We start from the raw sequence: 26,613 nt of genomic DNA, 5'->3' as shown, positions 1-26,613 counted from the left end.
GTGACAACAACTGTTTTAGTTTAGCAACTCAAAAGAGAGAGACAAGCAGCCTGTGTGGAATCCCTTGGTCCCCATTGGTCCTCAGCAAATCCCCATTCATCGGCTCATTTTTTGCACATGCGAGTACCAATTAGTCGACAAGCTGACATTAGAGATTGACGGGTATCGGCGACTACCATCTGCGTCGGTGATCTATCCGTGTTTCGCGATTGGGTCTGCCCTAAGCTCCTTCGTCCTCTCCTGGCAGTGCTGAAAGATGATGATCGGGGCTGTTGTGGCCTCAGATTCGCTCCTTTCAGGTGGATTAGAAGATCACACAGTCACTGCCGAAGCAGTGGATGGGCCGTGCCGTGCCGACGCTGCTTCGCTCGCGCTCTGGTACGTGGACGAATAGAACAACTGGTTCAAACTAAAGTGCCTATTCGTATGTATATCCCATGTGACTTCACAAGGTTTCTGCCTAGCCATGCAGCAAGTCCAAGGAAGCGAATCCCATCTTGCTTATAGTTTTACACTACCGGGACGATAAGTCTGGTGCTTCGGGGTTCATCCGCGCAGGTTATCGGCGATGTAAGGGAGAGTGCGAGAAGTATTTGCCAAGCCAAGGTATATGAGAGCTGTCCAAGTACGTACGAATATGGAAAATGGAATCGTGCTGGCTATCTTGAGCCTTGGACCTTGTACGCTTCCTCACGTCTGGACAGCGCTTGAGCGCTTCTTGTTTAACTCCCCGGAGTACGCACCGCGTGGTGGTATTGAGTACTACAGTACGTCTGGGCAACAGCTCCACCTCAATCTTTCTGTCGACATTTCCTCAAGACACCCCTTTCCTAACCCCGGCCTAGGACATAACTGCCGGCCGCTTACGCGCGCAGCTACATCACATCGGAGCACCGAATTAGTCCCATCTGAAAGCATCATGTCACATCTGATAGATTCTAGATATCCTTGCCTCAGAACCTGGTGGCCTGAGCCTGATACAGAGCCACCCTCTGCGGGCCTTTTCTTCTTTTCCTTCCTCTGGCCCCCTACTGTATGCTCGATTTCCGCCTGTTCAAACCCACCTACCCTTGCTCTTCTCTTTGGGCCAAAGATCGCAAAGTACGCAGGCTTGTATTAAGAGGGTAACCCTACCTCCTTGCGAGTCTATTGAGCATCTCACACTGCCTAGACCAGTATGCGCCTAGGAAGGATACTGACAGGCGTGTACGGAGCACCCTGTACAGCTTGATCCTTTCACAAAAGGGCCAGAACGTGGCAATGTTGTCTACCCTGGCGTTCCCTGCCCCTTGTAACTCGTGGGCTCTTCCGAGATGGTACTATATTCAACAGCTTTTGCGAGCGATGGATGGAACAGTTTCAGCATTTGTTGAAGGGAAAGAACCGGCGATAATGCGGGCGTGTCGCGAGGATTCATCCAGATGGTTGGTAAGGTAAGGTATCACCTACAAGCATTACCGCCACCATTACATACGCACGGAGTTGCAAGATGTGAGATCGCCATAGCGTGCTACACCACTAGAGCATGCCTACTGATTTAATTACCAATGAAAATATGGGGTACATGGCAACTGATCTGTGGCCATTGCCATTCCGAGACACGGAATCTAAATGGAGCGGCCCAGATGAACAACCTCCAGCCGCTAGTGTGCGTTGCGAGGGTTCTAATATTACTAGCTGCGAGAAAATCGTACGATTTTTCACCCGGCGTGGGGAAAACGACATGTTTGTCCGAGAATGTCTTTGAAACCTTTGGTCGTCCTTTTTCCCTCGCCAGTGCTATACAGTACAAGCAGCTCCTCCGGACACCGGCAGCCCTCGTCATTCCCCGAAGGAGTGTCGTGTCTGCCGGAAGCCGCTCTCTTACAAGTACTACTTGTATATGCAGCACTCTACTGTACCAGCGATATCTCGGCTTTGGTAAAGGGGCGTCTTCGAAATCGGCTTTGCCGAAAAGGTTCTGCTTGGGGACAAGGATGCTGGCCGACTTTTGAGATCAGTAGTCGAGGGCCCCCTAGCAGAATCTTTTACCAGCATGGAGGCGTTGGAAAAATCCCAAGGGTGGGCCTCGGTGGTGCTGCCCGCTGTCAATGATGCCGATCGCTTAAATCTAGCCGCACTGTTGCTCGTTACAAGAAGATTGACTAGCTTGGGTGGACTGAGGACGGAGTTCAGTCCGGGAGAAAAGAATAGGGAAGGGGACAGCCTGAAGTGGCCAAGCAATTTGCGACGGGTAGCCACTTTTTCTGTTTCGAGCAGTAAACAGTTCATGCGATCGTCGATCGTGTGACTTGTCCGCGCCCGACGCCGGGGGGAAGGGGAGTCCCTTTTTTATTTTCTCCTTCTCTGGAAGCGAAGCGATCTCTATTCGCAATTTAGAGCGCGCCCACTCCTCCCATTACTACTCGATCATCTATCTAAAGCAGCCGGTCTCGCCCCATATCGGGGCAAGCGACGATGCCAAGGGAGAGAGGCAGAAAACGGTTTACGCGACCCAGGCTTTTGGCCATGCATTAAGCGTAATCTCGTCCGCGACATTTGGACAATGGAGGACCCATATCGAGACCACGATGGGGGACTATGTAGTCTATGGGGAAGAGAAAAGAAGAACGAAGAGAAAAGGATGACAAAACTCCCATATTAGGGCATAGGTAAGTACTAATTAGTGTGTGTTGCCTTGTTGAAGTGCGTATACCTAGTAAATTCTCCATATACTGACAGCCAAGAGGCGTGCAATTGCCGGCATTTCTTCCGACCCTCCCTCCTCTCTGGCAGCGGAGTTTAAACAAGCGTGCGTCGCATTGGAGATGATATAGGCAGTACGGAGTATGTGATAATGCTCTATGACATCAAAGTTGCTTTTCTCTGTTTTGTTTTGTTTTCCCCTCCCCCCCCCCCTTTTTTTTTTCATTTTCCACTGCTTTGCAGCCTACCTATTTGGAAATAGAATGGAGATTACACTGAAACTGCCGTGCAGAGAGAGAGAGAGAGAGAGAGAAAAAAAGGCTGCCAAGATGGCTTGCGTATACGAGAAGGAGGAGCAAGTATACAATGTACGACTCATGGCTGAACTCGCAATGGGGTCGCGGGAGCTCCGGGGCGCAGTTGAATCATCATGACCAGGCATAAACTCGGCCGATTTGCTGATATAAGAGACCAGAAAAAAATAAAGGCCGGTTGTACAAACGCGTGCTGTCTGATGGGTAGGCAAGTACAGTAAGCATGCAGTAGCCAACAATAAACCTAGGCGGTGAGACGTAGTCTGGCATGCCTACCTGATTGCACGAATTACGGTTCACAGGCGGCCGTCAGCTCAAAAGGCAGGTTGCCCAATGAAGCGACTAGAGTACCTCAAAAGTGGTGAATACGATCGGTCCAATGGCAGTAGTAGTACACTTTTTGATCTTCCTTTTAAGCTTTCTCCTTATTAGATGGCTTATTTGGAAGAAACAAAGATCTAATATGCTGTAAAATGTGAAGTAGTAGTGGCTGCATATACATCATGCAATCTTCGCAAATGCTTTATGTAGCTTACTGTACGCTTTTATGACACGTTGATGGACATTGTCATACTTGATCTGAATCTAAGATCCCATTTTCAAGTAATCATGATGGTAGTATTGCTTTTACAAGTGCATCGTCCCGTTCAGGGGTAGCCGTCTGCTGCTGCTCCCCACGTAAAACTTGTACGTGCCCTGCTGTAGTTGCCACTTCTGTCTCTCAACGCTCCAAACGCTCAAGTCCCTTCTCGTGAGATGGAAAGTTACTGCTTCTGACTGGTTAGGCTGTAAGAAGGGCTTTTCAAACCCACGAAGCTGCTTCGTTGGGGCTCCCGGAATGCCAACATAGAGCTGCGCCACTTCTGCGCCGGCAACGCTGCCTGTGTTCTTGACATTTACGCTGACAGTGGCGATTGCATCCCAGAGATCGGTTTGCCCGCCGCTTACGATGGGGCCTCCCGGCCAGGGATATGTATTTGCCCCCTCGATGTAGTTGATCGATATGTTGGAATATGCAAAAGTGGTGTAACCAAGTCCAAACCCGAACTCGTACCGAGGTTCGATGCCCTTTTTGTCAAAGTAGCGATAGTCGAGATATATTCCTTCGTTGAAATCGGCCTGGGGGAAGTTTGCGAACTCGCCTTTCGGCTGTGCCGGATCAAGCACATCGCCGTAGTCGGATTCATTTTTCGCAACTGTGTATGGGAGTTTACCAGAGGGACTTGTGTCTCCATAGAGGAGGGAAACGAGCGCAGGGCCGCTCTCTTGACCTGGTAAATGGGCAAAGATGACTGCTGTAACGTTTGGATGATCAACAAAGCCGTCAACTAGTCGAGGTCCTGCATTATGGAAGATGACAACCGTCTTGTTACACTGATCCGCCACCGATTTGATTAGTGAATCTGAATAGTCATCCCGAATCGCGGGACGATCAGATCCTTCAGAGGCCCACGCATTACCAAAAACGATGCAGGCGTCAGAGCTAGGCTCAACAGATGGCCGATCGGAGATGAAATCGTTGAACACCGCCGTGCCATCTTGGTATGCCCTCATTTTCAATGCTTCGAATGGAGAGATGGCGAGGGCCGGCGTGATGGCGCCAGAACCACCACCGCCAAACATGGTACCATTTTCACCGAATGCGGGCCCTCCATTCTCTGAAACATAGTTAGAATTAACCGCCTCCTGACCTGTAATCCAATTTTGACTGAGTAATGAGTTTGAAGATGGGTTAAAGCCGTCTGGAGTCTTGGCTGAGTAGCCAAAGAGGGAAAGCATGCGAGGTGACTTCAAGGGCAGAGTATCCTTTGTATTTTTGACAAGAACGTGCCCTTCAATGGCTCCATTAAGGAGAACTGGGGCGGCAGCTGGATCTCGCCCATCCACAATCTCATGAGGATCAAGGACATTGGAAGGCATGCCGATTCCGGGCTTTGGAAATGCTTGGTCTTGATTGAATTGATACCAAGAAGCAATGACTCTAGATGTGTGTTAGCGTCTGTGGACTTCAACAGTCGGCACTATCATTACCTCATTGCCATATCTGTCACTCGAGACTCGGGCAGTGAACCATTCTTGACAGCTTCAGTGAGATGATCGCCCCAGAAACCACCATTCGAAGGCATGGCTACATCGAGGCCAGCTTTTGCAGTAGCAACTCCTGCGTGCTGTGCACCCCAATCAGAAACAACGAATCCCTGGATTCGAATGTCTGGTTAGTATTGCCGTAATGGTAGCGAAAGGTCGTGGTGAAGTGAGAAATAGGAGACTTTGAGTGAGAATTTTACGTACCTGGAATCCAAGTTCAGACTTGAGAAGACCATTCAACGTCTTACTATTAGAGCATCCATACGAATTGTTGACCCGTTGATAAGAGCACATGATGTTTCCGCTACCGGCTCTTACAGCGTCCTGGAAAGGCCTGTCGAAGATGGGCAGTTAGTGTTTGGTTCTAGGTGGCTTTTAGTAGGTGGCAATGCTTACCATAGATATACTTCATGAATAGTTTTATCATCAATGTTGGAAGATACAGCAGATATATTTCCTTCTGGATTCCTGTTGGTTTCTTGCTCGTTGCCGATGTAATGCTGCAAAACACTTGGGATCAATATTGATCGTTTCAATTCTCCTAGTTGCGCAAAGAATGCTTACCTTGGTACTGGTGATAACACCCTGCCCCTGTATGCCAGAGACAGTCTGAGCGACCAATTGTCCAGACAACCATGGGTCGACAGAGAAGCCTTCCCAGTTTCTGCCTCCACGTACGATACGCCAAGCAGGGCCAACAACGGGACCAAGCAGGACATTGACGCCTTTCGTCTTGAACTCACCGCCCATGGTAGTGCCACGCCGGAAAGCCAAGTCCCTGCTCCAACTATAGCATGGTTAACCCGGCAATGTTCCCAGTAGAATATTGAGCTTTAAGACGGGGAAGCCTCACCTAGCACCAACATGGATACCACTTGGAAAACCGCTGACAAAGTCTGTGTTGCGAAGACCATTACCGGCGTCGCTGAGGCACATGCCCGGAAAGTGTAGACGCTCAATGGCAGGAATATTGCCAGAACATGTAGAGTCTTTTGTGACGCCTGCCGTCAGATTGACCTAGCAAACAGGGAGTTAGAAGGAGAGTTAAGAATTAATTACGATGGCATGTTAGATTCCGCCGCGTCTCTTGGCCTCACCTTTTCTTCCAAAGTCATCTTGCCCACCAGCAGTTTCGCCTTTTGAAATGCTGCCTCCCACTCGTTGCCGCCCACCATTTCGGCTGGTTGAGCGAACGATAGGATTAGCATAGTATTGAAAGACACCATATTCCCTCCACAGGCCCTGTTTTATGCAACCTACGTGATGGGTAAACCGGCGGTGACTGGCCATAAAAGTGAGAGTCGTCCGTGATGGCATCTTGGGCCGCGCTTATGCTTATCAACTGCGCCAGGCCCGCAAGCAGGGCAGCCCGTCTGATAGCAACCATGAGTTCTGTCCAAAGGCAAAACAAGAAGAAGTGTCAATCACTGGAGGTGAGAAATATGAAGCTATAACCGGCAATGCGTGTTGTACAATGCAGAGTAACTGAAATCGGGGAAAGAAACACTCGCTCGCTTGCAAGCTTTAAAAAACCAATATCGGGATAGGTATTTGCTTTCACTATCGCGAATTCCAACTCTGCAAGAAATAAAGCAGTGCCATGTCACGCAGCAACGACAGCGAAACTAAAATGACGAGGATGGAGAAGGGAAAGAAGTGCAAGAGACGCGACAAGGGGCAGGGGAAAGACGTTGGTCGATTGTTCATGCTAGCAGTAGTAGTTTCGTCCGAATATCCAAGACATGCATGTATGACCAAAAAGCTCCCTTCAATACGGGCCGCTTCAGTCTCCGCATCCCACGCAGCTCGGGTCACCTCCTCATCCATTCACTGACAAATTGGGCAGCGGCTGTTTAGCAGCGGTTTAGCAGCTGTTGTAGGTACTCGGCCAGCTCACGGTACCCGCTAGATGCAAGAGAGGGGAAAGAGAGCGAGAAAGAAACCTGTATTAATGAACTAGCTGCTACGGAGTAACATCCGAGTCGAATGCAACCGCAACCGGCAGTTTGTTGCCATGCAACCGCGCTATTGTTGCTGTTTATGGGCTTTTGGCTTCTTTCGATCAACATGGTGGTTGCTGCTTTCATTTCCCCGCAAAATGAATGCGGGAAGGAAGACGCATCATTAGCCCGATTGGCGAGGGGGGCCGGGCCAATAGGAATTCAGGTTGGCGGTTTACCCGTGTTGTGGGGACCGTTATGACGATTGGAGTGTCGATGACGCAAGGAAAAAAGGCCTTGAAGATTGCTTCGTTTTTGTGCGGCCGTGGTGATCTATTTACGGAGCAAACACGAGATACTACCTATTGCCCGCTGGTAATTAGAAGAGGGAAAAAGGGAAGGGAAAATGAAGCATATATAAGGGGTGTATAGGTTTTGAAAACACAAACTTGGTATTGTGAGTGGATTTGACTCGAGAAAAAAAAATATGAGCAAGTAGCAATTGCACGTTTCGATCGTGCGACCTCCGGGTTATGAGCCCGGCGCGCTTCCACTGCGCCAAATTGCTTTGTGACTTGCTTGGGTTAGAGCGGGCCGTAATTGGGTCAAGAAGGTACAACCAATTCGAGCAAAGTACCTACCTAACTGAGCCTTGGGATATAGCAACACCACTCAGACTCAATCCCAAAAGGCAGAGGAAAAAGATGTAAACCAATATTTTTCTTTTAGTTTTCAATGCAAATTTAAAGCAATAGATTAAATCCGATAGCTAATATGTGCATGTCAGTGTTTCAAGATAGATCGTACAAGGGCAGTGCAATTTCCTCGGTATTCATTAGCTAGGTAGGCTTCAAACAGCACTTGTTGCCTATCAATCTACCACGTGCTATAAGCCGCTAGCACCATCTTCACATCAACCAAAAAAAAAGAGGACAGCAATAGGCGCTCTTCTCTGTACATGCCCACGTAATATTGAAGACATATAAATTCAAAGAGCGAAAGAGAGAAAATTTTAAAGAAAAAAAAAGGTTAGGTATCACTGAAAGGTTCAAAAAATAATAATAACAAAATCCACCAATATCTTTCTCTTATCCAAAAAAAGATGCCCTGGTTTCCTTTTTCTCCTCCCCATTCCATTCCACTTCAGATCCTTCCCCCATTCACTTCACTTCCAGTCTTAATAGCGTGTAGTAACAAAAACAGACGTCTTGCTGCCTTTCCGTCCATCCTGCAATAATCTTCTTCCCTTCCCCCCCCACCCCCCGTAAATGGCCATGACTACAATAATAATAAAGGAAAATAATAAATAACAGTAAAATAAAGGGTAACAAATACGGAAGAGTGTGACATATTCCCCGCTAATGTATATATGTTAAGACAAAACAACGCAAATAGCAGCCGAGAGCTCTCACTGCCGATGAATAATGAAGGTGAAAGCCGTAAGATGCCATAATCATGCATGAAAAGGTGCCCGAGTCGAGTTTGGGCAGCCTAAACCGAAGGAGTCAACTTGTATGTGTTTCTGTCGTTGAATCAAAGATCGACACCCCGGCAGATAATAATGAGAAGAAGAAAAAAAGAGGTAAGGCGACAATGATAATAATCAGTACTTTGGCAAATTGAAGGCCGCTTCAAATAAGTAACCTGAAAAGAAGAGTTGGCAAAAAGGTTCTCAGCGCGGTGCAAAACGAATTAAACAAAGACGATGAACTGGGGTGTTTATAGTATTAACTTTTTGAGGTTTCTCTGAATAATCATGTCCTGCACGGAACCCATTGTGATTTTCAGCAAGTTTGTGTCAGTGGCGTTGGTGAAGTGGCCGTAAATCTCCTTCTCGGGGTTTCTGCTTAGCGCGCGGAACTTGTCGAGGAAGTATTTGCTGGCCGCCTTGTAGTCGTCTTCAGGTCCGTGGTAGTCGGTGAAGCCGTACTTGGAGATCGGGCTCTTGGGCAGCTTCTCCTTGAAGAGATCCATCTTGTTGAGGAAGAGGATCAACGACGTCATGGCGAACCAATGTGAGTTGGAGATGGACTCCCACAGCATCAGAGCTTCGTTCATTTGGTTCTGCAGCCGCCTGCGTTAGTTTGTGTATCCTATCATCGTAAATATCAATTTGGGCACTTACGCCGTCCTTATCCTCAACAAGGCACTGGTCATAACCGCTGATGGCGACGAGGAAGAGCAAGCAGTTGACATTCTCGAAGCAATGGATCCACTTCTTTCGTTCTGACCTCTGGCCACCGACGTCAAACATGCGGTATGTCAACTGACCTAGATCAAAGACAGTTTCTATGATACCTGTTGTTCTCAATCGAGAGCGGAGTAAGTCTTGGTCATTTGGTACATAACCGTCGGCCCATATCCGGTCGATATCGGTCACGAAGCTGAGCTGGGGTTAGTCATTGCCATACATGTTACTTAGAGAGAGATGATAACGAAATGAAAAAAGAAAAAAAAAAAAGAAAAAAGAAAAAAACCTCGCAGTAGCTACTGGAGCGTTAAAAGGAAAGCAGAATTAGAACTGACTATGTGAGATTGTCGTGCAGAGCGTATTCGTTGCCCTTGGCAATTGCGGCCATTACACCACTGTCTTGCCATAGCAATTTGATAGGCTCTAGGTAATCCTCGGGCATCTTGCTGTCTGGGCTGATTTCGGCATCGACCAAAATGTGCGCCATGTGTTTCTATAAATAACATTTTGTGTTAGCCATGTTTCATTGCCATGAACCGTGTAGCACGCCGTCGTTCCTCCTCAGGCTACATCTTGCATCCGTGAACGACGTAACACAAGAATAAGCTTGTAAATGAACGCATATGCATATCATAATAATATGCCTGGGCGCCACACCAAGAGGCAAAGATACTAACCTCGTTATCTGGGCTGTCGTATTCGAATCCCATCTCGGCCATTGCCTCGGAGATGGTCTTGAATGACTGTACAATGTTGTTGAAGATGACCGGCTTGAAGTCCAGCCTCTCGTTTTTGTTGAAGCCTTGAGCATATATGAGCTTCATCTGCTTCAGGATGGTAGATTTTCCTGATTCTCCAGCACCTATTAAGACAAATCGCGTTAGCACATACGATATAACGACGCCATTAGCGGTACGTATAACCCCATTTCATTTCTCTCCCAGTATGTTCTTCCCAATATATATCTCTTATTTTTCCCCCTCTTTCTTTTTTCTCTCCTTGTTTGGCGTGATTGGCTGAGATTGACCAAGGGAAAGCGAACATGTCGCAATCAAGACTTACCCAACAGCAGCAGCTTCACCTCCTTTGCCATGCGCTTCTCATCTTGGCGCAGGACCTTATCCAGCTCCCGAGAATGAGCCTCGCCATCCTCGTTCTTATTCCGAGCCCCGAAGCACATCGTCGTGGTGTGTGGCCACAGATTGGCCGTCGTGGTGAGCAAATGCCGGAAAGAGGATGCAAAAGCCGAATTGCCGTGGAGTCGCGTTCACGGAAGTAGCGCTTTGCGGAAAGTCTTGAGCCAACGAGCAGCAGACTTTTCCTTTTTCCTTTCGATGTCGTTTTTTTTTATTATGCGCAAACGTGAACGTCCGGGACGTCACGATGAGAATTGCAAAAGAAGAAAAAGTCGTCGCTTAGCAACAAAGGTTGCCGCCGTGCTGCAACAAGCGAAGGTATGGCAACGAAAAGCGGTGCTTCCAAGGCTGCCTCTCTCGCTTTCGGCCCCCTATGTTTCGCGATCGTGGTCAATATGCTGCGCAAGAAGCCCCTGTCAATCTCCAAGGTCCCTGTCGACCCGTCGCTCTTGCACGAGTGATGTCCGTCAATCGTCGCTGTTCGTCGTCGATCGGGCGCGGAAGGGGATTAGAGAGATCAGAGCACAGATGGAGAAGAGAAGAAAGGCAGCACGGAAGAGCAATTCCACCGAGCAAGGCCACAGCCAAGATCAAGCCTTTGCCAGCAACTACGTACTGTACTGTACTAATAAGATAAGCAACGGCGGAAAAGTGGCGACCAACGGCTAAGGTTCAGACGAGGAGGAAGAGGAAGAAGAAGAGGAGGAAAAACGAGACGCGAAGATGCGGCAGAATCGGGATTCGCTCGTCCCCATCCGCAGCCGGGGATGGCCAAATGCAACAGCAGCCTGTTTCTGCCTCCGGGGGATGGATTTCTTACAGGAGTCGAACGAACCTGTATTGAGCAAGCTGCCGCTGAAGCATCCAAGGATGGCATTTGGCATGGGGGTCCCGGCTCAGTGAACCAGCCCCAGCCTGCAGCGACCAGGGCCCGTTCTAGTGGCTGCTGCAGCCGAGCCTGCCATTGAGCTTCTGTTCGAGACACCAAGACGCTCTAGCGGCCTTCGATGGCGCTCTGCTGGGGGGGCAAATAAGGGGCTCTTGGTGGACTCGGCAGGGCGGTACTTACGCGCTACTCGGCCGAAAGCCAGCCGGTACCTTGAATCGGCGCGAAATTGGAGGCGTCGGCAGCGTGCATTGACAGCATTGAGACGGTACCGCTCTAGCTGGATATGCGTAGCGCTCAGGTTCTGCAGCGCAGGTCAAGCGCAGAGTAGACGGTACTGTCAGTCATGCAAGTGGGCTCTCATCTGGGAAGTACCAGCTACGCACTCATGACGTGCCATTTGCAGCGCAGCGCAGTCTGCGGGAGGGGCGGAACAGAGAGGCCCGAGGTCGCCAGTACCGGGCGGGCCAGATGCGTTGCCACGGCCCAGGTACTCGCTACCTGCGGCTGCGCACTCCGCACGGCTATTGACCTACCACCTGAGAGCTCTTCATTCTTCAACTCCATATTAGTGGTCCCTGCATGCAGCGCACACGTTTTTGCACACCAACTTGGCGAGACACGGTGGTGACTACCGGAATGGCGGATCGAGACGACTCGTGGCACGGGCGTGGCATGACATGAAGAGGTCTGGCTATCCCTGCATTGGGCCATGCGGAGACTTGTGGTGATATGATATCACGAGAGAGAAGAAGAAGGGACGAAGAAAAAATTTGCAGCAGTGGAAAGCAAAGTACGTAAAAGTCTGTGGAAGAAGGAAATCAGTTTTGATACCTTGGTAGGTCCAGTCTACAGTACGAGTAAGAGTCACGAAGGTGGTTCTACAGTACGGTACAGGTATATCGCATGCTCACAGCCATAGGATAGGCCATCTCTTTGCGCATCGCTTCATACTGGCTGCACGATTCCTGTTTCTGTGAGCACTTCTTTCTGCAGCCATGTGTATGTACGACGTGAGCAAGAGACGGCTGCAGCCTGCTGACGATTGTGATTCGCAGGATTCATGCGCTACGACTTTGCGCTGCCACCCCAAGAAGACAAACTGCTAATCAATGGGGACGGCAACTCCAGACAAAAAGGCAAGGAAAAAAGAAAGGAAAAAAGCTTCGTGTTTGATATTACGCTACGAGCTTTACAATGCGCTCTCTACCAGTCGGGCACCAAGCAATCAATATACCCATGACAAAAATCCGAGTTTGCACCGCTTGACTCGAAAACGAGTCTACCAAAAAATTATTATAATCGCCCTTGAATTCTTCTCGGGATATAGAGCGGTAGTAGTGATAGTGCGGCTAGTTTAGGTAGTGCTGGCTTGGTGCGGGTAAGCATGAAGATATCGGCTGCGTTATGTAGGGAGACGCCTAGCCAGTGCCTCTTTGTTTCGATTCGGGGGGTTGAAGATAAAAAGTGACATCTGATGACGAAGGATGCAAATCAATGCCCATGACGCCAGCGTTCCACTAACCAACCTCGCCCGTCTCAGCCACTGCAAATTCGAAACCGCGTGGCTTTTCTGTTTTTATAAAAATACCATCTTAGATCATTTCAAGTATAGCATGCATAAACACCTCTCCCGGAAACAGAAAATTCTGTTCTTCTCTTTTTTTGTAGTGAAGATGCTACTTGACGCGGCCGTGGCAAAAGGCGGCCCGTGCCAGGGGGAGGCTCTCCGCCTTCGCGTGCTGAGTGGAGTTGTGTGTGTGTACATTGAATGGAACACAGCATGTAATGGAGATGCGGTAGATGCGGTAGTTCGGATCAACTTTTTATAAGAGCCTGCTGATGATGGGTACATGTATGCTAGCGAGGGGGGAAAAAAAGAGACCGGCCGGTTAATGTCGTCTTTAGTGGCCTCCTCTAATCACAATTAGCCTGGGTTCTTTTTGCATACGAGAAGCCATAGCATTGATGCGTATATATAGCTCCTATCTACTGGTATTGCTTATTATATAACTGCCATTAGGTTGTCATAGTGCGCGGCATGCTAAATAGCAGTACCTGCTAGGCACGTAGCGGCGATGATCCCTTCTGCATCGTGAGTGAGGCCCGAGATAACATGGACTCCATCTTCTCAACGGCGCAGCGCAGTGCCCGCCCAATCGCCATTCGCAGTTCCAGTCGGTGGAGGCATCGGCCGCAAACGGAGATTTAAGGTTAGGTTTCCATTTGTCTCGCATCCATCCTCCGCCGGCCTCGTGGCTTCCAAGACACTTGGGGCTGCAGCGTGGGCTCGGCACTTTGAGTGGCCGTGGAGGAGGTGGCAGGAGAGGAGTCGTCGAGGTGGCATTGCTGCGACCTCACTTGGGAGACGGGCCTTGCTCGTGCAGCAGTGGCATTTCACACCAAGTTGAGGAGCGAAGTAGACAGATACAGTGTAGATACATGAAAACGGATGCGAGTAAGTATCCGTGCAAGTTATGGTGCAGACTCCACTTACTACGAGGTAAAATGTCACGAGTAGAGAAGCGTATGTACATAGTTGAAAACCAAACTCACAAATGCTCGTCTAGTTTCATGGGTATGCAAGTGATTTGCAGCATTCTTTGCATCTCATGCCTAGTACTTAGACCTATATCCATGGATGCTAGCAGGACGATCTCTTGGGCAACTTTCTCCTGGCGAGCGTGCAATTACAGGTGCATTTTGCCAGGGCCGGCCTAGTCAATGACATTTAGTCTGAAAAATGCCTCGTTGGGGTAAGTGCAGTACAAAATGCTGGCAATAATGGAGAACTCTGTCGTATTGGGCTCCAGTGTCTGGTATATTGCTGAAGCCGCTAGCCAGTAGTACATATTGCCTCGAGCACAACAATGGACTCGGTTGTAGTCCGTAGGTCGCAAGCCGGATGGTTTCCCGCTGCTGCTGCTCATGGCTCAGCCCGGACCTTTGAGTCCAGTCCAACAACTGTGCAGCAGTAGCGTGTAGGTATGTACAAGTATGTGCAGTATGGGCAAACTGGCAAACAAATGACAAACAAGAGCAGCAAAAGCAAACCAACCTCCTTCTGGGTTCGTGCAACCCTCCCTGACGCACGTTTTGGCTCACTTGGTGTGCTGCTGCCAACTCCCAGGCCTTGTCACCTGTCAGCTTTTTTTGCTTTTGCCTTCTCTTCTTCCCGCCCCCAGCCCTCGACTCGAGGCCTCATTTGGTTGACGGCACCAGGAAAACCGCGTGGCAATTTCGCAACGTGCTCTTGGCCTGACTGGCCTAGTTTGTGACATGTCAAAGCCTGGGCGAGAGAAAAAAGATTAGTGCGCCGATGGCGGGCCATGTTTGATTTGAAACATCGGCGCCATGGCCAGGATAGAGTAGCGTTGGTAGTTATGCCGGGGGCCTCATCCCTGCCGGACTAGATTCGAAAGGGTGCCTCTTGACTGCTACGAGTAAGACTAGCTTGAACAGGGGACGGGGAATCGCCCTTGGCTTGCCAACTTGCTTGGGCATTGTCTGTTGCGTCTGTGGTTTGAATCGTTGAAATCCGCTGGGACGTCTGCTCGTGTACCCTAGAAGATGCAGTTTCTCATCTCCGCAATGGTCAGATTTTGGGCGATTCAGTTGATAACGCCATCATAGATGCTTTGTAATGCTAGATTTCTGATAAATGCTACTCCGTACGACAGTCTTCCGCTCCGCATTTACTGATACGTCATATAATATGGTTCACTGCTTGCAGGTGTTCATCAGATCGCGTAGCCTTGCAATGTCTTAGATATTCTTGGAGCTTGATGGTTGACATGTACAGTCATCGAAATGGCTGGATGTGGTCTTTCGTTTATTTATCTATTAAAATGTAATAGTAAAAAGCATAAGTCATTTTTCACTTCACGCTCACTACTGTAGGGTAGCATCAAGTTACTAACCACGACTGTCAATGTCTTAACCCCCTGAGTCTATCACTCATTTCCATCGTGGTTGCCACTAGGAATGAGTGACATGCCAAAATACCACAAGGAAAAGAGACATGATGTATAAGAACTCGACGAGACATCTAACAAAATCTACTCGCACAGTAGTGTTATTCTACCGATCTGTCAGCTCGTTGTGTGGAGTTGATGCCCATGTACAAGTAGGTTGGAGCACCCTTGAGATATAACTAACACTGCTGCAACCAACGGACAGCAAAATCCCAGCCATTTAGCCGCCCCTTATCTCTGATGCTATCTATATACTGAAAGGAGGCAACACACTGTCTTCCCCCTTTACTAAATCAAGTCAACGGCTTCCATACTGGATAATGATCAAGGATCGCGAACATCTCATAGAATTGTTGCTCACTCGTTACACCCATGCCACTCTGAGCTGACCATTCTTACATCGGGCATTGAACCAAAAGCAGCTGCAATGCGACCTTGGCATCTTACAAGTATAACAATGACCGAATATGGGTGTTGGCCGCTAAGAAATTCCAGAAAAAGAAGCCTTTTCTTTTTATCCCAGATTACATGGTGTGCCTTATAAGCACTGTGCCCTTTGCGAACAACTTCTCTTTATGATCGCCGCTTGGAGCCAACCGCAGTAGCATGCAGAATTGCCCCAAAGGGAAAGAAACCAATCCTATGTCATCTAGATCGTCGTAGGCTATCTGACCTGCCGTAAAGGCATGCTGACCCAACGGTGATCTGGTCTGGTTCTAGATTGTCGTGCCGTAAGGAGTAGCCATCCAAAATCCTGACGGTAGCTATATCTGTGTTGCCTCAGTTAGCTTTCTATCTTCTACCGTTTCGCGTGCAAAAAGGGACTTTTTTTTTTAAATTGGATAATACAGTTCCGCATTAGATGGCCGTTGACTTCATCCGATCAAGCACACTTATGTGTACTAGACGGGCAGGTAGCGTATACCAAAAAATTGCCTCTGATAATCTATTCTCATTCTCTTACAATAGCTTTATGAAACGAGTAGGCTCTCGTCAGGTATCTGAACTTTTCTGACAACGTATGCATTCGCTGCTGTGTATATTTGATTGCCATAGATGATGGCCATTGCGAATTATATAATAAACAGTAGGGGAGATGTCGAATATTTTGCTGCTGAAGCCCAAGAGTCCCGATCCAGAATCTTCTGTCCACACTGGAAACATATGCAATGAGATGGCAAAGCAATCGCAGGATATTTCATCTGGACTGCGAGTGTCGTCACAGCCAGTCGGGCAAACCAGCTCCCATAGACAAGCACAGTGCCAAACTCCCCGACCATTAAATTCTCTTGGCATAAGAGCAGTTCCTCCCATGATGTTATCACTTTGAGCTGATTGCCGAACTTGTCGGCGAGAAGCTGACAAAGAGTTTTATCATCAACATCGTCACGCACGCAAGTGCAGTCGAAGAAACGAGTCAAGTCTTCGCTCTGTAGTGCACGTATGATGTCTAAATCAGCGACCCATTTTGATCCATTGTACACTGATATCAGAGCTTCGCGCATCACTATGTCGGCATCAACAGCGCCTCGAGCGTTAGCCAACGGAATTTTGAAGTCGGTAAGCTTCAGATGTAAGGATGTCTGGGTGAAAGAATCTTTGGGTTGTCCATCAAAGCTAGCGGCCTGAACAAATCTTCCTCGCATCGAGTTGGCTTGCAGTACCCGAGGCACTGGGGGTGGGATGAGCATGACAACGCCAGGATAGCCCAAGTTACCGTGGATGCGTCGAATTCCTTTGAATCCCGGTTTGCCTGAAAGGTCTTGTATGGCCGGGTCTTGAAGCAGGGCTTCTGAAGTATAGATAGAATTCCCGGTCGCCATGGCCATGACGTGCTCAACTTGGTCCGGGTGCAGGTCGCATCCACCGGATTCAAGCATTGCCAGACATGAAAACTTGATGGCTCTGCAGAAGTTTTCTTCTTTGAGTTCAGTCTGATCAAAAGCATTAACAGCCCAGAATGCACGTCCTATGGGTTGCTTGGTAATGCCAATTGACATCGTCGCTCCCGGCCAATCGCTGTATAAGTCTGATATAGCAGATGTGGCTCTCAAAGATCTAAAAAATAGAGCGCTTCTTTGATGCTTGCTATGTAAGGAAGCTGAAAATTCCATTATGCCTGTTTCTGGAAGTGCTTCGAGGTATTTCCTCAAGAGACTGGGATCCAGGGCACTGGAGCGAAGGACAGTTGCCAATTTGGGAAGCGTATACGCAGGAACATCGACCATAGCGGAATCTCTGAGAAGCAACGTGGCGATTCCATTCGCCTCCACGGACTGGAATAGAACTTCACTCTCCCTTGCATTATTCGAATGAAAATGCTCGTAAGGGTTTTCTAGCGCATCCAAGGAATATATAGGATAACAGTACTGTTCGTCTGTGAGATCGCAGTCCTGAGCGTATTCCGTAGGAGGGTCAACCCATCGGAATTGCCTTCCGCGAGAAGAAAATATTTCATCATCATCAATAAACATAAAACTTCTTGCGGAGAGCCAGTAGCAATCTTCATCTACATACCCTGAGGCGGACTGGCAGCTTCGAACATTTGTGCATTGTAGAATTTTCTCCGTGCCCGCAAAAGTTGATAGGCATAAACACAATGAAGTGCAATGGAGCCCTTGCTTTGCACATGGGCAAGAGGTGCGACAAGACCCTTCGTCATCTTCGGCACAAACGCACCTTTGAGATCGCTTAACGGCAGTCTCATTCGGTAGCCAGTGAAACCAACCGGAGCTCTGCTGGTATGGGAGACATGGTTCAGTAGCAGTATCGTAAGAAATATTGTATCTTTGCAATTGAGGGTCTTTAGTACGGTCGATATGAACCCATCGAGAATACCGTTGTCTAACTTGGGGCTCTCCATCGTAAGCCCGTTTCCTGCTTTATCGTGCTATGGGTATGGCAGAAGCAAGTTCCCAATTACTTTCGTTGTGAATAAAAGCGTTCTGGGCTATCTCGTCAACTTGGCGCCCTAAATCGGGTTTAGTAATAATTATACAATCAGTGCTATGCAAATTCATGTCTTGAGCGAGGCGTCGAAGTATTGAGATAGATCCTTCCATGTCATGACGCTGAGCAAAAAAATCTGGCGAAAGTCTGAATAGAAGATATTGATTAAGCAGCCCAAACATGGGGGCAGTATTGAGAAATTCATCGTCCAGGAAATTTCGGCCCCTCCGTCGGCCGAATTCAACGAAGTAGAGCGCCGCCTCTCTTTCCTTTCCAACAGCAGATAGGAAACTATTTGCTGTGTCAATGAGAGGGGTGATCCAGCCTAGGGAGTCATCATGGCCTTTCTCGTCGGTTGGATTGACGTAGAGTCCAAGGGCGTCCCCCAGGGCGGAAAAGCATTCTGCTGCTTCCTCAATATCAGTTAATGCTGGCTGAGTCCACCCTCCAAGGACACATCCAAAAGTGATGTAGCGGAGCTCTTCAACTGTGACCCGGTCACTGTCCTCATCAAATCGTTTTTCAATAACAACCGGATCTCCATAAAAACGCAAGTGAGAAAGCGACACTGATCAGCTAACTCCAGAGCAATTCTTCTCTTTTGCCTCCAGCCCAAGTGTGATGACTCCCCCAGGCTTAACAAGCCGGTCATTAAACTTAACATCTCGGTTCGGAGAGAAGACGTTCAAGTCTGGATAGATGTGCCATGACATGAGTCCCAATATTACGGAACCATTTGTTACATCCTGTGGTACGCCCTGGATCAGATCCTGGGTCGTCTTCATCGCCAAAATCCAGTTCTCCACCACGTTCGAGTAGGTTGTACCGGAGCTGTGTATCGATGGAATATTCTTGACAATGAGTTTCAGTTGTGTATCCTCGCGCTTCTTCACTTCGTTCGCGGTCTGCAACCACGCTCGTGCGCTGGCGTCCCAGCTCGCCAGATCGTCTCGCAAGATCTGACGACCTTGGTCCACCGCATATAAAGCTGCAAGACCCTGTATTTGAGAAGTCTCGGAAACCTTTTCAAGATTTTTCAGCCGACCGTCAACGAGCTGCATCCAGATGGCCGTGGCCTCAACATTGGAAAACATCCGAGCCAGCATACAAGCAAGCAGATGTAGTGCGATTATACTTGGTCCAGAAGATGCTGCTGCGTAGATAGAAGTGCCGTCCACTCCCACATGCCCAGAAAATGGACCGTGATCAGCGTTCTTGAAAAGATTTCTCAGAATCAACACATTCGAGTACAATATGGAAGTCGGTGAGTTCTACATACCTTCAGATCGAATATAGGCGAAGTCGCAATTTCCGAGGCTCTCTCCCCATATGCAGCAGTAAGAATGTCGATGTTCGGAATGATCTGCTCGAACAAGGCCCCGAGCCTGCGAGCTATTCTATGCTGTGGTCCGGACTCGGCATTTTGTCGACGGTGCTGCGAGAGCGCGTTACCCAATCCTTCGAATTGCTTAGGAACTTCCACTCTGACAAGAGCAAAGTCCACGTTTGCATTCGCAAGCGAGAAGCTATTCTCATTTCTTGCAGACAGTATGGAAGCAATGAATTGCGAATTGAGCGCCATTATTGATTCGTCCGTTCTACTTTCTGGCTAATACCTAGAAGGTAGATTTCCATTTTTTTTTTAATAGCAGAAAAGCTGACTTTGTAGCACAAAGAGTACTAGAAGCAGCCCGGCGGGGTTGGGCATATACACCAGGCATCTGTCCCACAATGACCACAGCGAGGCTGAGTCGCCACAGATGGTCCATTCAGATGATAGCACATGTGTAATCCGTTACTCCTGTAGTAATCGGATGTTATTCTCCGGATTCTATACTTCGTACCTTGACGCGGTAGTAAGGCAGCTGTTTCCTATGGAGCAGTTTTTTGTAGCTTTCAATCTATATCTTTTTTATATCTCATTACTTTAAGAGGTATTTTGCTAAGCCTAACTGTATAGAGCGTCAAATAATATTTCATAGCTGGAGATTCCTATATTGACTGTTAATATCTAAGTGCCATCTCTCTGTGTATTATCGCTTCAGGAGCCCCCTTCTTAGCAATTCTAGATGTACCTAATGCGTGCTATACACACGTGTAAACTATATGTAGCGGCCCGAAAAGTCAGCTGCATTAGTGTCTCCATAGAACAAGTACCTGTAAGAAGATTACAAGTACAGGCGTGTACTTCGTATCGTGATTCCTAGAACATTGCCTCTAAATGACATTGCCTACTACCCTACGACATGTTCGCTGAGCATTTCAAGCCACCTTCAAGCGCAATACTCACAAGTCACTCTGGTAAACGGCCACGGTAAGGCTTTCGTCATCGCCAACGCAGACGGAACCGTGACAGCACAACCTTTGAGAGAAGATGGATGCACATTAGTGGCTGTGCTACATTGAGCAAGAAAACTCTACACCCTAGACTTACTTACCATCGATGCGAACAAAAGATCAACTTCAAGTGAGAATAGACAGTGTTCGAGATAGTTGCTGGCGGATGTAAGATAGTTTCAAGAGGAAACTAACTTTTATGATACTCTATACCGCAAATGCAAGGCCATGAAAGGATGTATAACGGCATATCACTCTCTGTGACTACCACCAAAAAGATTTCCAAAAGCGATATGCCAGGTTGGTAAACATAGAACAAGATTGCCTCAGAACACTATGGGCCAGAGCTCATGGCCATATAGTAATAACCTAATGCCTATCTTTTTTCTTTCCAATATACTCCCAAGTACATGTGTTGATAGCTGCATGTATAGGTAGGCACCCCCATATTATACATGCCCAAGCCACGTTGTAATCCGGCCGACTGCGAGCTTTTAAACTTTTGAGAACTGTTGAAGTTTGACTAAAATATCCACTGGTGGACAATATTGCAAAGCTTGAATAAGAGTCACGATCTGGCCAACCCACAATCCCTCCCCATATAAACCCAGCCTTTGTCGTTGTTTACTTTTCCCTGCCTTTCCGAAATCTACTCTCCTTTTCTATCTTGGTATCAATACAATCACCACTTACCACAGCAACAGCAACAGCTAGCAAGATGTCTTGGCACCGGTTTCCTCTGGAAATCAAGTATGAGATACTCCAAAAACTGATAGAAGATGGTGGCAAGTTGGCCAAATTTGCTACAGTATCGCGTGAATGGCAAGAGAAGATCCAGCAACACACCTTTGCGCGAATCAGGTTGACGCCTTCACGTCTCGTCGACTTTGATGCAATGACATCTCGCAACCGATCTCTGGTACGCTACTTGTGGCTCTGCCTCGAACTGGACAAATACTGTTGCCTTGATTGCGCACAACGATGCACGTTTGATACGGATGATGATGAAAATGCAACCATCATGACAACACTGCAGAAGCTTTTCTCAGTCCTCAACCACTGGGGATCGCATAGCAACTTAACACTTGACATCTCGGTCTATTCGCCTAGCGACTCGGAGCATTGGTTCCCACATCTTACCTTTGAGCCTGATATTCCATGGAGCACGGGAGGTCATAACCAAGTAGTTGAGCAAGCGGGCCGGGCCATAGCGGCCGATAATCAACATGGCTCTAACAACGTGACTGGGGCCGCCATTAACAGAGTCTTCGGCGAGATTATGAATCCGGATCATGTTATTTTTCTTCCATTCGCCAATGACGAGCAAGAGGATGAATGGTGGCAGCGACTGCCCTTGGTCCCAGCGGTTACCAGCGTGTTATTACGTCAACAAAGTCGACGGCGTTGGAAGCCTCGGGCGCTTGCTCAGATGCTCTCTCGGTTGCCAATGCTTCGAGAGCTCCATTATGAGCCATGGAGGGAATGGTGTAATGAAGTACAGGATTCTAGAGACGAATGTAAGCAATTTTTGATTCTTACTGACAAGGACAGTATACTGCGTGTATTGTATTATACTGTCTGGCGGTGTTGCTGTTACCGACGTTTACCTTTGGTATAGCCCATCTCAAACTTCTCGAGTACCTTTCCTTTACAGGATTAAAACACCTGACAGTCTTCGAAAACTTCAACGAGAAGTATGCAGAAACCTGATACGTTCAAGATCAACCGGACGCCAAGCACAGCCCTTGGTCGATCCCTTTCGAAAGCCAGTCTCAATTTTGAATCTCTAACAGGGTCATTCATGGTGGACGCTTGCGACTTCTTCAACGCTCATGATCAATCTTCGCAGGAGTGGCCCAACCTGACGCTGTTGGTTCTCACTTCGCAACTGTTGACGCCTCAACAGAGCCCCACAGACATCATGGATATGCTTCAACGAGCAGGATTGGCGGCTACTCGTATGCCAAAGCTCAGGACTATGGAAATATGGAACGGTCGAGATAAACTCGCAGCTCTTTTCAGATATGAGCTGCTTCAAGAACAACGATGTGCTGTTATCACATGGAAAGGTACTTGGGACCTCATCTTGCAGCCTTCAGTCGTCGAGACCTGGGGAGCTGTCACTACTAGGCGTGGAGGCTTTAGGCTTGATGTTGTATACGAAATGCTTGACAGCGATACTATTCGGTCTCACGGCGACGCAATGGTTGAATTGAAGGTTTCAGAGCGAGTAGTCCGGCCCATTTCATTGGAGCAGATACGGATAGATTGCGATGCTCCTTGGAGGCGAACCCGACCATACCTCGAGAATGGGCTTTGGATGAACTTCAACTGATTGTATGCCATTCAAAATCTTTGCAGTATCTCTAGATAGGACCAGTAATAAATAAAAGAAGTTTTGGACATCATGCTTCCCGTAATGATATTCTGTGCTAATGTATACATGTAGGCGGTCGTCTTCATTTGCGATAGAAGGCGTACAGAGCGCAGAAACGAGTTGTCTCCCGCCTTTGTGGAACATTATTAGGCGAGACATTCGATTCGTTCTCATAGCATGTAGGAAAAGAGAATACATCTAAGCAATATTCGAAGCGTTTGGCAGGTATCTTATGGGCGGAACGGACGTTCGGACTGTTAGCGATCTGTGTGGCGCCTTGGAACAAACCATCATTAGCTGTTTATTCAACCTGTCCATCCAACAATTAGCCTGCCCGGCTAGCTCAATCGGTAGAGCGTGAGACTCTTATGAGTTACACATTCTGTATACAATCTCAAGGTTGCGGGTTCGACCCCCGCGTTGGGCTTTTCCTATATTTCCAAAAATGATTGGTTTCTTTTTTTGCTTTCCTTCAAACTTTGTTTTAAGAGGACAACTCTATCCTTTGTTCTTTTTGCAACATGGCTGATTCATATATGTGTTCACTTGGGACATGAAATCCGTTGATCTACAGCTATAAATAGAGATGATACGGTTATAGGATAGAAGACTACTGATGCAGACATTGAAGATATAGTACAAGATAGTAATTACGAGTTTGCATGGGAGAAGAGAGAAAAATATGAAGGCTGATAAGATTTAGGGTAGGTGAATCCTGGGGATAGATGGTTTTCACTCTGAGGGGTGGAAAAGGAATTCCAGGCAGCAGATAAAAAAGCTAAATTGCCGAAGATCTCTATCTACAATACATTTCCAAAATCAACATGACATATGAGTAGAACTCATAAAGTATATTCGGTTATACCAAGTCATACCATGTCATGTACAAAGTTGCAGTCTCACTGAATATTTCGCCCACCATCTGGTAGACTCCAAGCAAATGCTTCTAGGCTTGCCAACCCACAAGGCCTAATAGCTGCAAGAACTGCGATGAAATGCTCATAAGAGTGATAGTCTGTTATAAGTGATATTGATAGCGTGATGAATTGCCTGATGCGGGAATTTCCCGAGAAATTCTAGGCCCGGTGGGTTCGTATTTGCAGCAAGCGGAACTTGGTAGCCAGTCATGAGATGCTCCAGCATGAAGCTTCTTCCGCATCACCCACTAACTTTTTTTCTCCCCTGCGGCCCCAGGTACCTGTGACGGCCTAGTCAAAGGAAAAAAAAAACTTATAAGGTTATCATTTCGAGCTTAGAGCTGTCTGCTGGGCCAATCAGCAGACCGTGTGGGAGCCCAATGGAGGGCTTGGAGTGCAATGACTGGTCTCGGTTAGCCTGGAGCTTCCCGACGTCATGTTTCTCAAAACGGTACCGGCCAGGTACAGGCAGCTGCAAGCACTCTGCAAGGTGTAAAGTACCTATCATCAGGTACCAAATCTCACAAGTTTCTGCTGATACTGTTAGAATAAACGTCTCTTCCGGCATACTGTAGGTAAAGAAACAAATCAGATATCCCCATGGCTTCGTCCAAATGATTGCTGCCTCCCGCCTACGGCTGCTGTCCGTCGCGCAGCGCCAGAGCCGGAATCAGATCCAGAACCACATTCTTGGGCTCAAGTCGGTGAAAAGTGCGCCAAAAATTTTCACCCCACCAGACTCAAGCCCAGCTACGGCTTGTCGCGAGTTAGGCGCTCGGCTCCCTGCGTCTGGGCTCCCTAACTTTTCTCGCCCGCCGTCACTCTCTTTTCTTTCTTCTCCTTTCTCTTCTTCTCCTTCATTGATACCCCGTGTTTTATCCTCACGAGTCCTTCACACCACAGCCAAAATGTCCAACGAAATTGTCCACCCCACCATCCAAGGTAGGTTTGCTGCCGAAGCCCATCCTCACCTTGTGTGCTTATACCCCGCTGCTCTGGAAATTTTTTTGTTCCAATTGCCCCTCCATGGCCGTGTTCATGGATGGCGGGGCATGACGTTGAAAGCATCGGCACATGCTTCTGCAACTCCATTGAATACTGTTATTTGATGTATAAGAGGAGCAGAAGCTGTGACATGCTGGATGTGCCTTGAGACAGCTAGGGGAGACTGTTTTGTTGATTCTAGATGCTGCGATAAGAAATCGTGATAAGAAAAAAAAAGTCAGCGTGGATTCTCCAATTGAGCTGGAGGGGAAACGCCAATATGAAAAGCCAGCCTCGATCAAGCTGTGTTTTTGATATTGCACTCATTGATCATTACTACCGTTGCGCATATACATGCTAACAGCTCCAACACTAGATGGCTGGTTCCGCGAAATCTCCAACATGTGGCCCGGCCAGGCCATGACCCTCAAGGTCGAAAAGGTCCTGCACCACGAGAAGAGCCAGTACCAGGACGTGCTCATCTTCAAGTCCACCGACTACGGCAACGTCCTCGTCCTCGACAACGTCATCCAGGCCACCGAGCGCGACGAGTTCTCCTACCAGGAGATGATTACCCACCTCGCCATGAACTCCCACCCCAACCCCAAGAAGGTCCTCGTCATCGGCGGCGGTGACGGCGGCGTCCTCCGCGAGGTTGTCAAGCACGACTGCGTCGAGGAGGCTATCCTCTGCGACATTGACGAGGCCGTCATCCGCCTGTCCAAGCAGTTCCTCCCCCACATGTCCGTCGGCTTCGACCACCCCAAGTCCAAGACCCACGTCGGCGACGGCTTCAAGTTCCTGGACGACTACAAGAACACCTTCGACGTCATCATCACCGACTCTTCTGACCCCGAGGGTCCCGCCGAGAGCCTCTTCAAGAAGCCCTACTTCCAGCTTCTCCACGACGCCCTCCGCGAGGGCGGTGTCATCACTACCCAAGGTTGTATGTCTCTTTTTTCTTCGAGAAGGCGTGTAGCCCCTGTAGGGTTTTGGCCGGCATGCTAGAGCGACCCGTTCTGGTTTCCTGCATTTTGCAATTTTTCCTTTTGCATTTTGGAACCAGCTTTGGTGACTGCATCCATACTCCGACTCCCTAGGGGCTGCCAGAGCTAGTGCTGCTTTCTCACGAGGGCCGCTCGGTAGTTCCGAGTACAGCCGCTTATTATGAAAGATCATAGGGCAGAACATTCATTGTTCCGCTAGAGCGTCAGCTCCCTATGCATTTTGCTTTTTTTTTCCATCGTTATTACACCCAGTCGATAACTAACTCGTGTAATTCCGTACAGCTGAGAACCAATGGCTCCACCTTCCTCTCATCACCCAGCTGAAGAAGGACTGCAAGGAGATCTTCCCCGTCGCCGAGTACGCCTACACCACCATCCCCACCTACCCCTCCGGCCAGATCGGCTTCATGGTCTGCTGCAAGGACGCCAACCGCAACGTCCGCGTTCCCCTGCGCAGCTGGACCCCCGAGGAGGAGGAGCAGAAGTGCCGCTACTACAACGCCGAGATCCACAAGGCCAGCTTCATCCTGCCCACCTTTGCTAAGAAGGCTCTGGAGTAAGGGAAGTTGACATGGACGAGATAAAGAGTGTTGGAAAAGAAAATGAAACATGAAGGAATATTCATTTGATGAGCAATGGCATTAGCGCAGAAGGATAAAAAAAGTTGGACTCAAAAGGACGTGAAAAGGAATAAGGGATTCATAGAGTAATGTGCTCTAACCGTAGAGAGAAGATGAAAATAAAGATCTAATAGATCGCTTTTCTCATGATAACAAACGTCTTGTTAGTTTAGCTACAGTGCATGAACATCGTGACAACTGGCTTTGT

The 26,613-nt window shown here is 48.3% G+C and overlaps 7 protein-coding genes across 7 annotated transcripts; 4 read left to right on the top strand and 3 right to left on the bottom strand.

Moving 5' to 3' along the window:
• Positions 1–2,323: 2,323 nt before the first annotated feature.
• TGAM01_v201559 (hypothetical protein) lies at positions 2,324–2,644 on the top strand (the record flags this gene model as incomplete). The annotated part of the gene is made up of 1 exon (XM_024548791.1): positions 2,324–2,644. A coding segment is annotated over one exon (321 nt), but the record flags the coding sequence as incomplete, so codon positions are not given.
• Positions 2,645–3,626: 982 nt separating this feature from the next.
• TGAM01_v201558 (beta-glucosidase) lies at positions 3,627–6,474 on the bottom strand (the record flags this gene model as incomplete). Its single annotated transcript, XM_018806352.1, has 8 exons — positions 3,627–4,980; positions 5,031–5,197; positions 5,292–5,421; positions 5,484–5,587; positions 5,652–5,874; positions 5,941–6,104; positions 6,185–6,267; positions 6,348–6,474. 8 exons carry the CDS (start codon positions 6,472–6,474, stop codon positions 3,627–3,629), a joined length of 2,352 nt encoding a protein of 783 aa, XP_018660383.1.
• A 2,272-nt stretch (positions 6,475–8,746) lies between these two features.
• Positions 8,747–10,398, bottom strand: TGAM01_v201557 (guanine nucleotide-binding protein alpha-2 subunit; the record flags this gene model as incomplete). Its single annotated transcript, XM_018806353.1, has 5 exons — positions 8,747–9,091; positions 9,153–9,411; positions 9,554–9,711; positions 9,896–10,080; positions 10,281–10,398. The coding sequence occupies 5 exons, from the start codon at positions 10,396–10,398 to the stop codon at positions 8,747–8,749; spliced, it is 1,065 nt and encodes a 354-aa protein (XP_018660384.1).
• Positions 10,399–12,001: 1,603 nt separating this feature from the next.
• On the top strand, positions 12,002–12,416 carry TGAM01_v201556 (hypothetical protein; the record flags this gene model as incomplete). The annotated part of the gene is made up of 3 exons (XM_024548790.1): positions 12,002–12,078; positions 12,168–12,242; positions 12,299–12,416. Coding segments are annotated over 3 exons (270 nt in total), but the record flags the coding sequence as incomplete, so codon positions are not given.
• Positions 12,417–18,735: 6,319 nt separating this feature from the next.
• TGAM01_v201555 (hypothetical protein) lies at positions 18,736–19,745 on the bottom strand (the record flags this gene model as incomplete). The annotated part of the gene is made up of 2 exons (XM_018806354.2): positions 18,736–19,377; positions 19,443–19,745. 2 exons carry the CDS (start codon positions 19,743–19,745, stop codon positions 18,736–18,738), a joined length of 945 nt encoding a protein of 314 aa, XP_018660385.2.
• A 1,473-nt stretch (positions 19,746–21,218) lies between these two features.
• On the top strand, positions 21,219–22,835 carry TGAM01_v201554 (hypothetical protein; the record flags this gene model as incomplete). Its single annotated transcript, XM_018806355.1, has 2 exons — positions 21,219–22,017; positions 22,294–22,835. The coding sequence occupies 2 exons, from the start codon at positions 21,219–21,221 to the stop codon at positions 22,833–22,835; spliced, it is 1,341 nt and encodes a 446-aa protein (XP_018660386.1).
• Positions 22,836–24,408: 1,573 nt separating this feature from the next.
• Positions 24,409–26,345, top strand: TGAM01_v201553 (spermidine-3; the record flags this gene model as incomplete). The annotated part of the gene is made up of 3 exons (XM_018806356.2): positions 24,409–24,736; positions 25,143–25,724; positions 26,068–26,345. 3 exons carry the CDS (start codon positions 24,409–24,411, stop codon positions 26,343–26,345), a joined length of 1,188 nt encoding a protein of 395 aa, XP_018660387.2.
• Positions 26,346–26,613: the final 268 nt, after the last annotated feature.

This window comes from Trichoderma gamsii (assembly GCF_001481775.2).
Source record: "Trichoderma gamsii strain T6085 chromosome Unknown Scaffold_4.2, whole genome shotgun sequence".
Lineage (NCBI taxonomy): Eukaryota > Fungi > Ascomycota > Sordariomycetes > Hypocreales > Hypocreaceae > Trichoderma > Trichoderma gamsii.
Note: the sequence above shows the minus strand (reverse complement) of the source record. Positions and strands in the feature narration are given on the sequence as shown.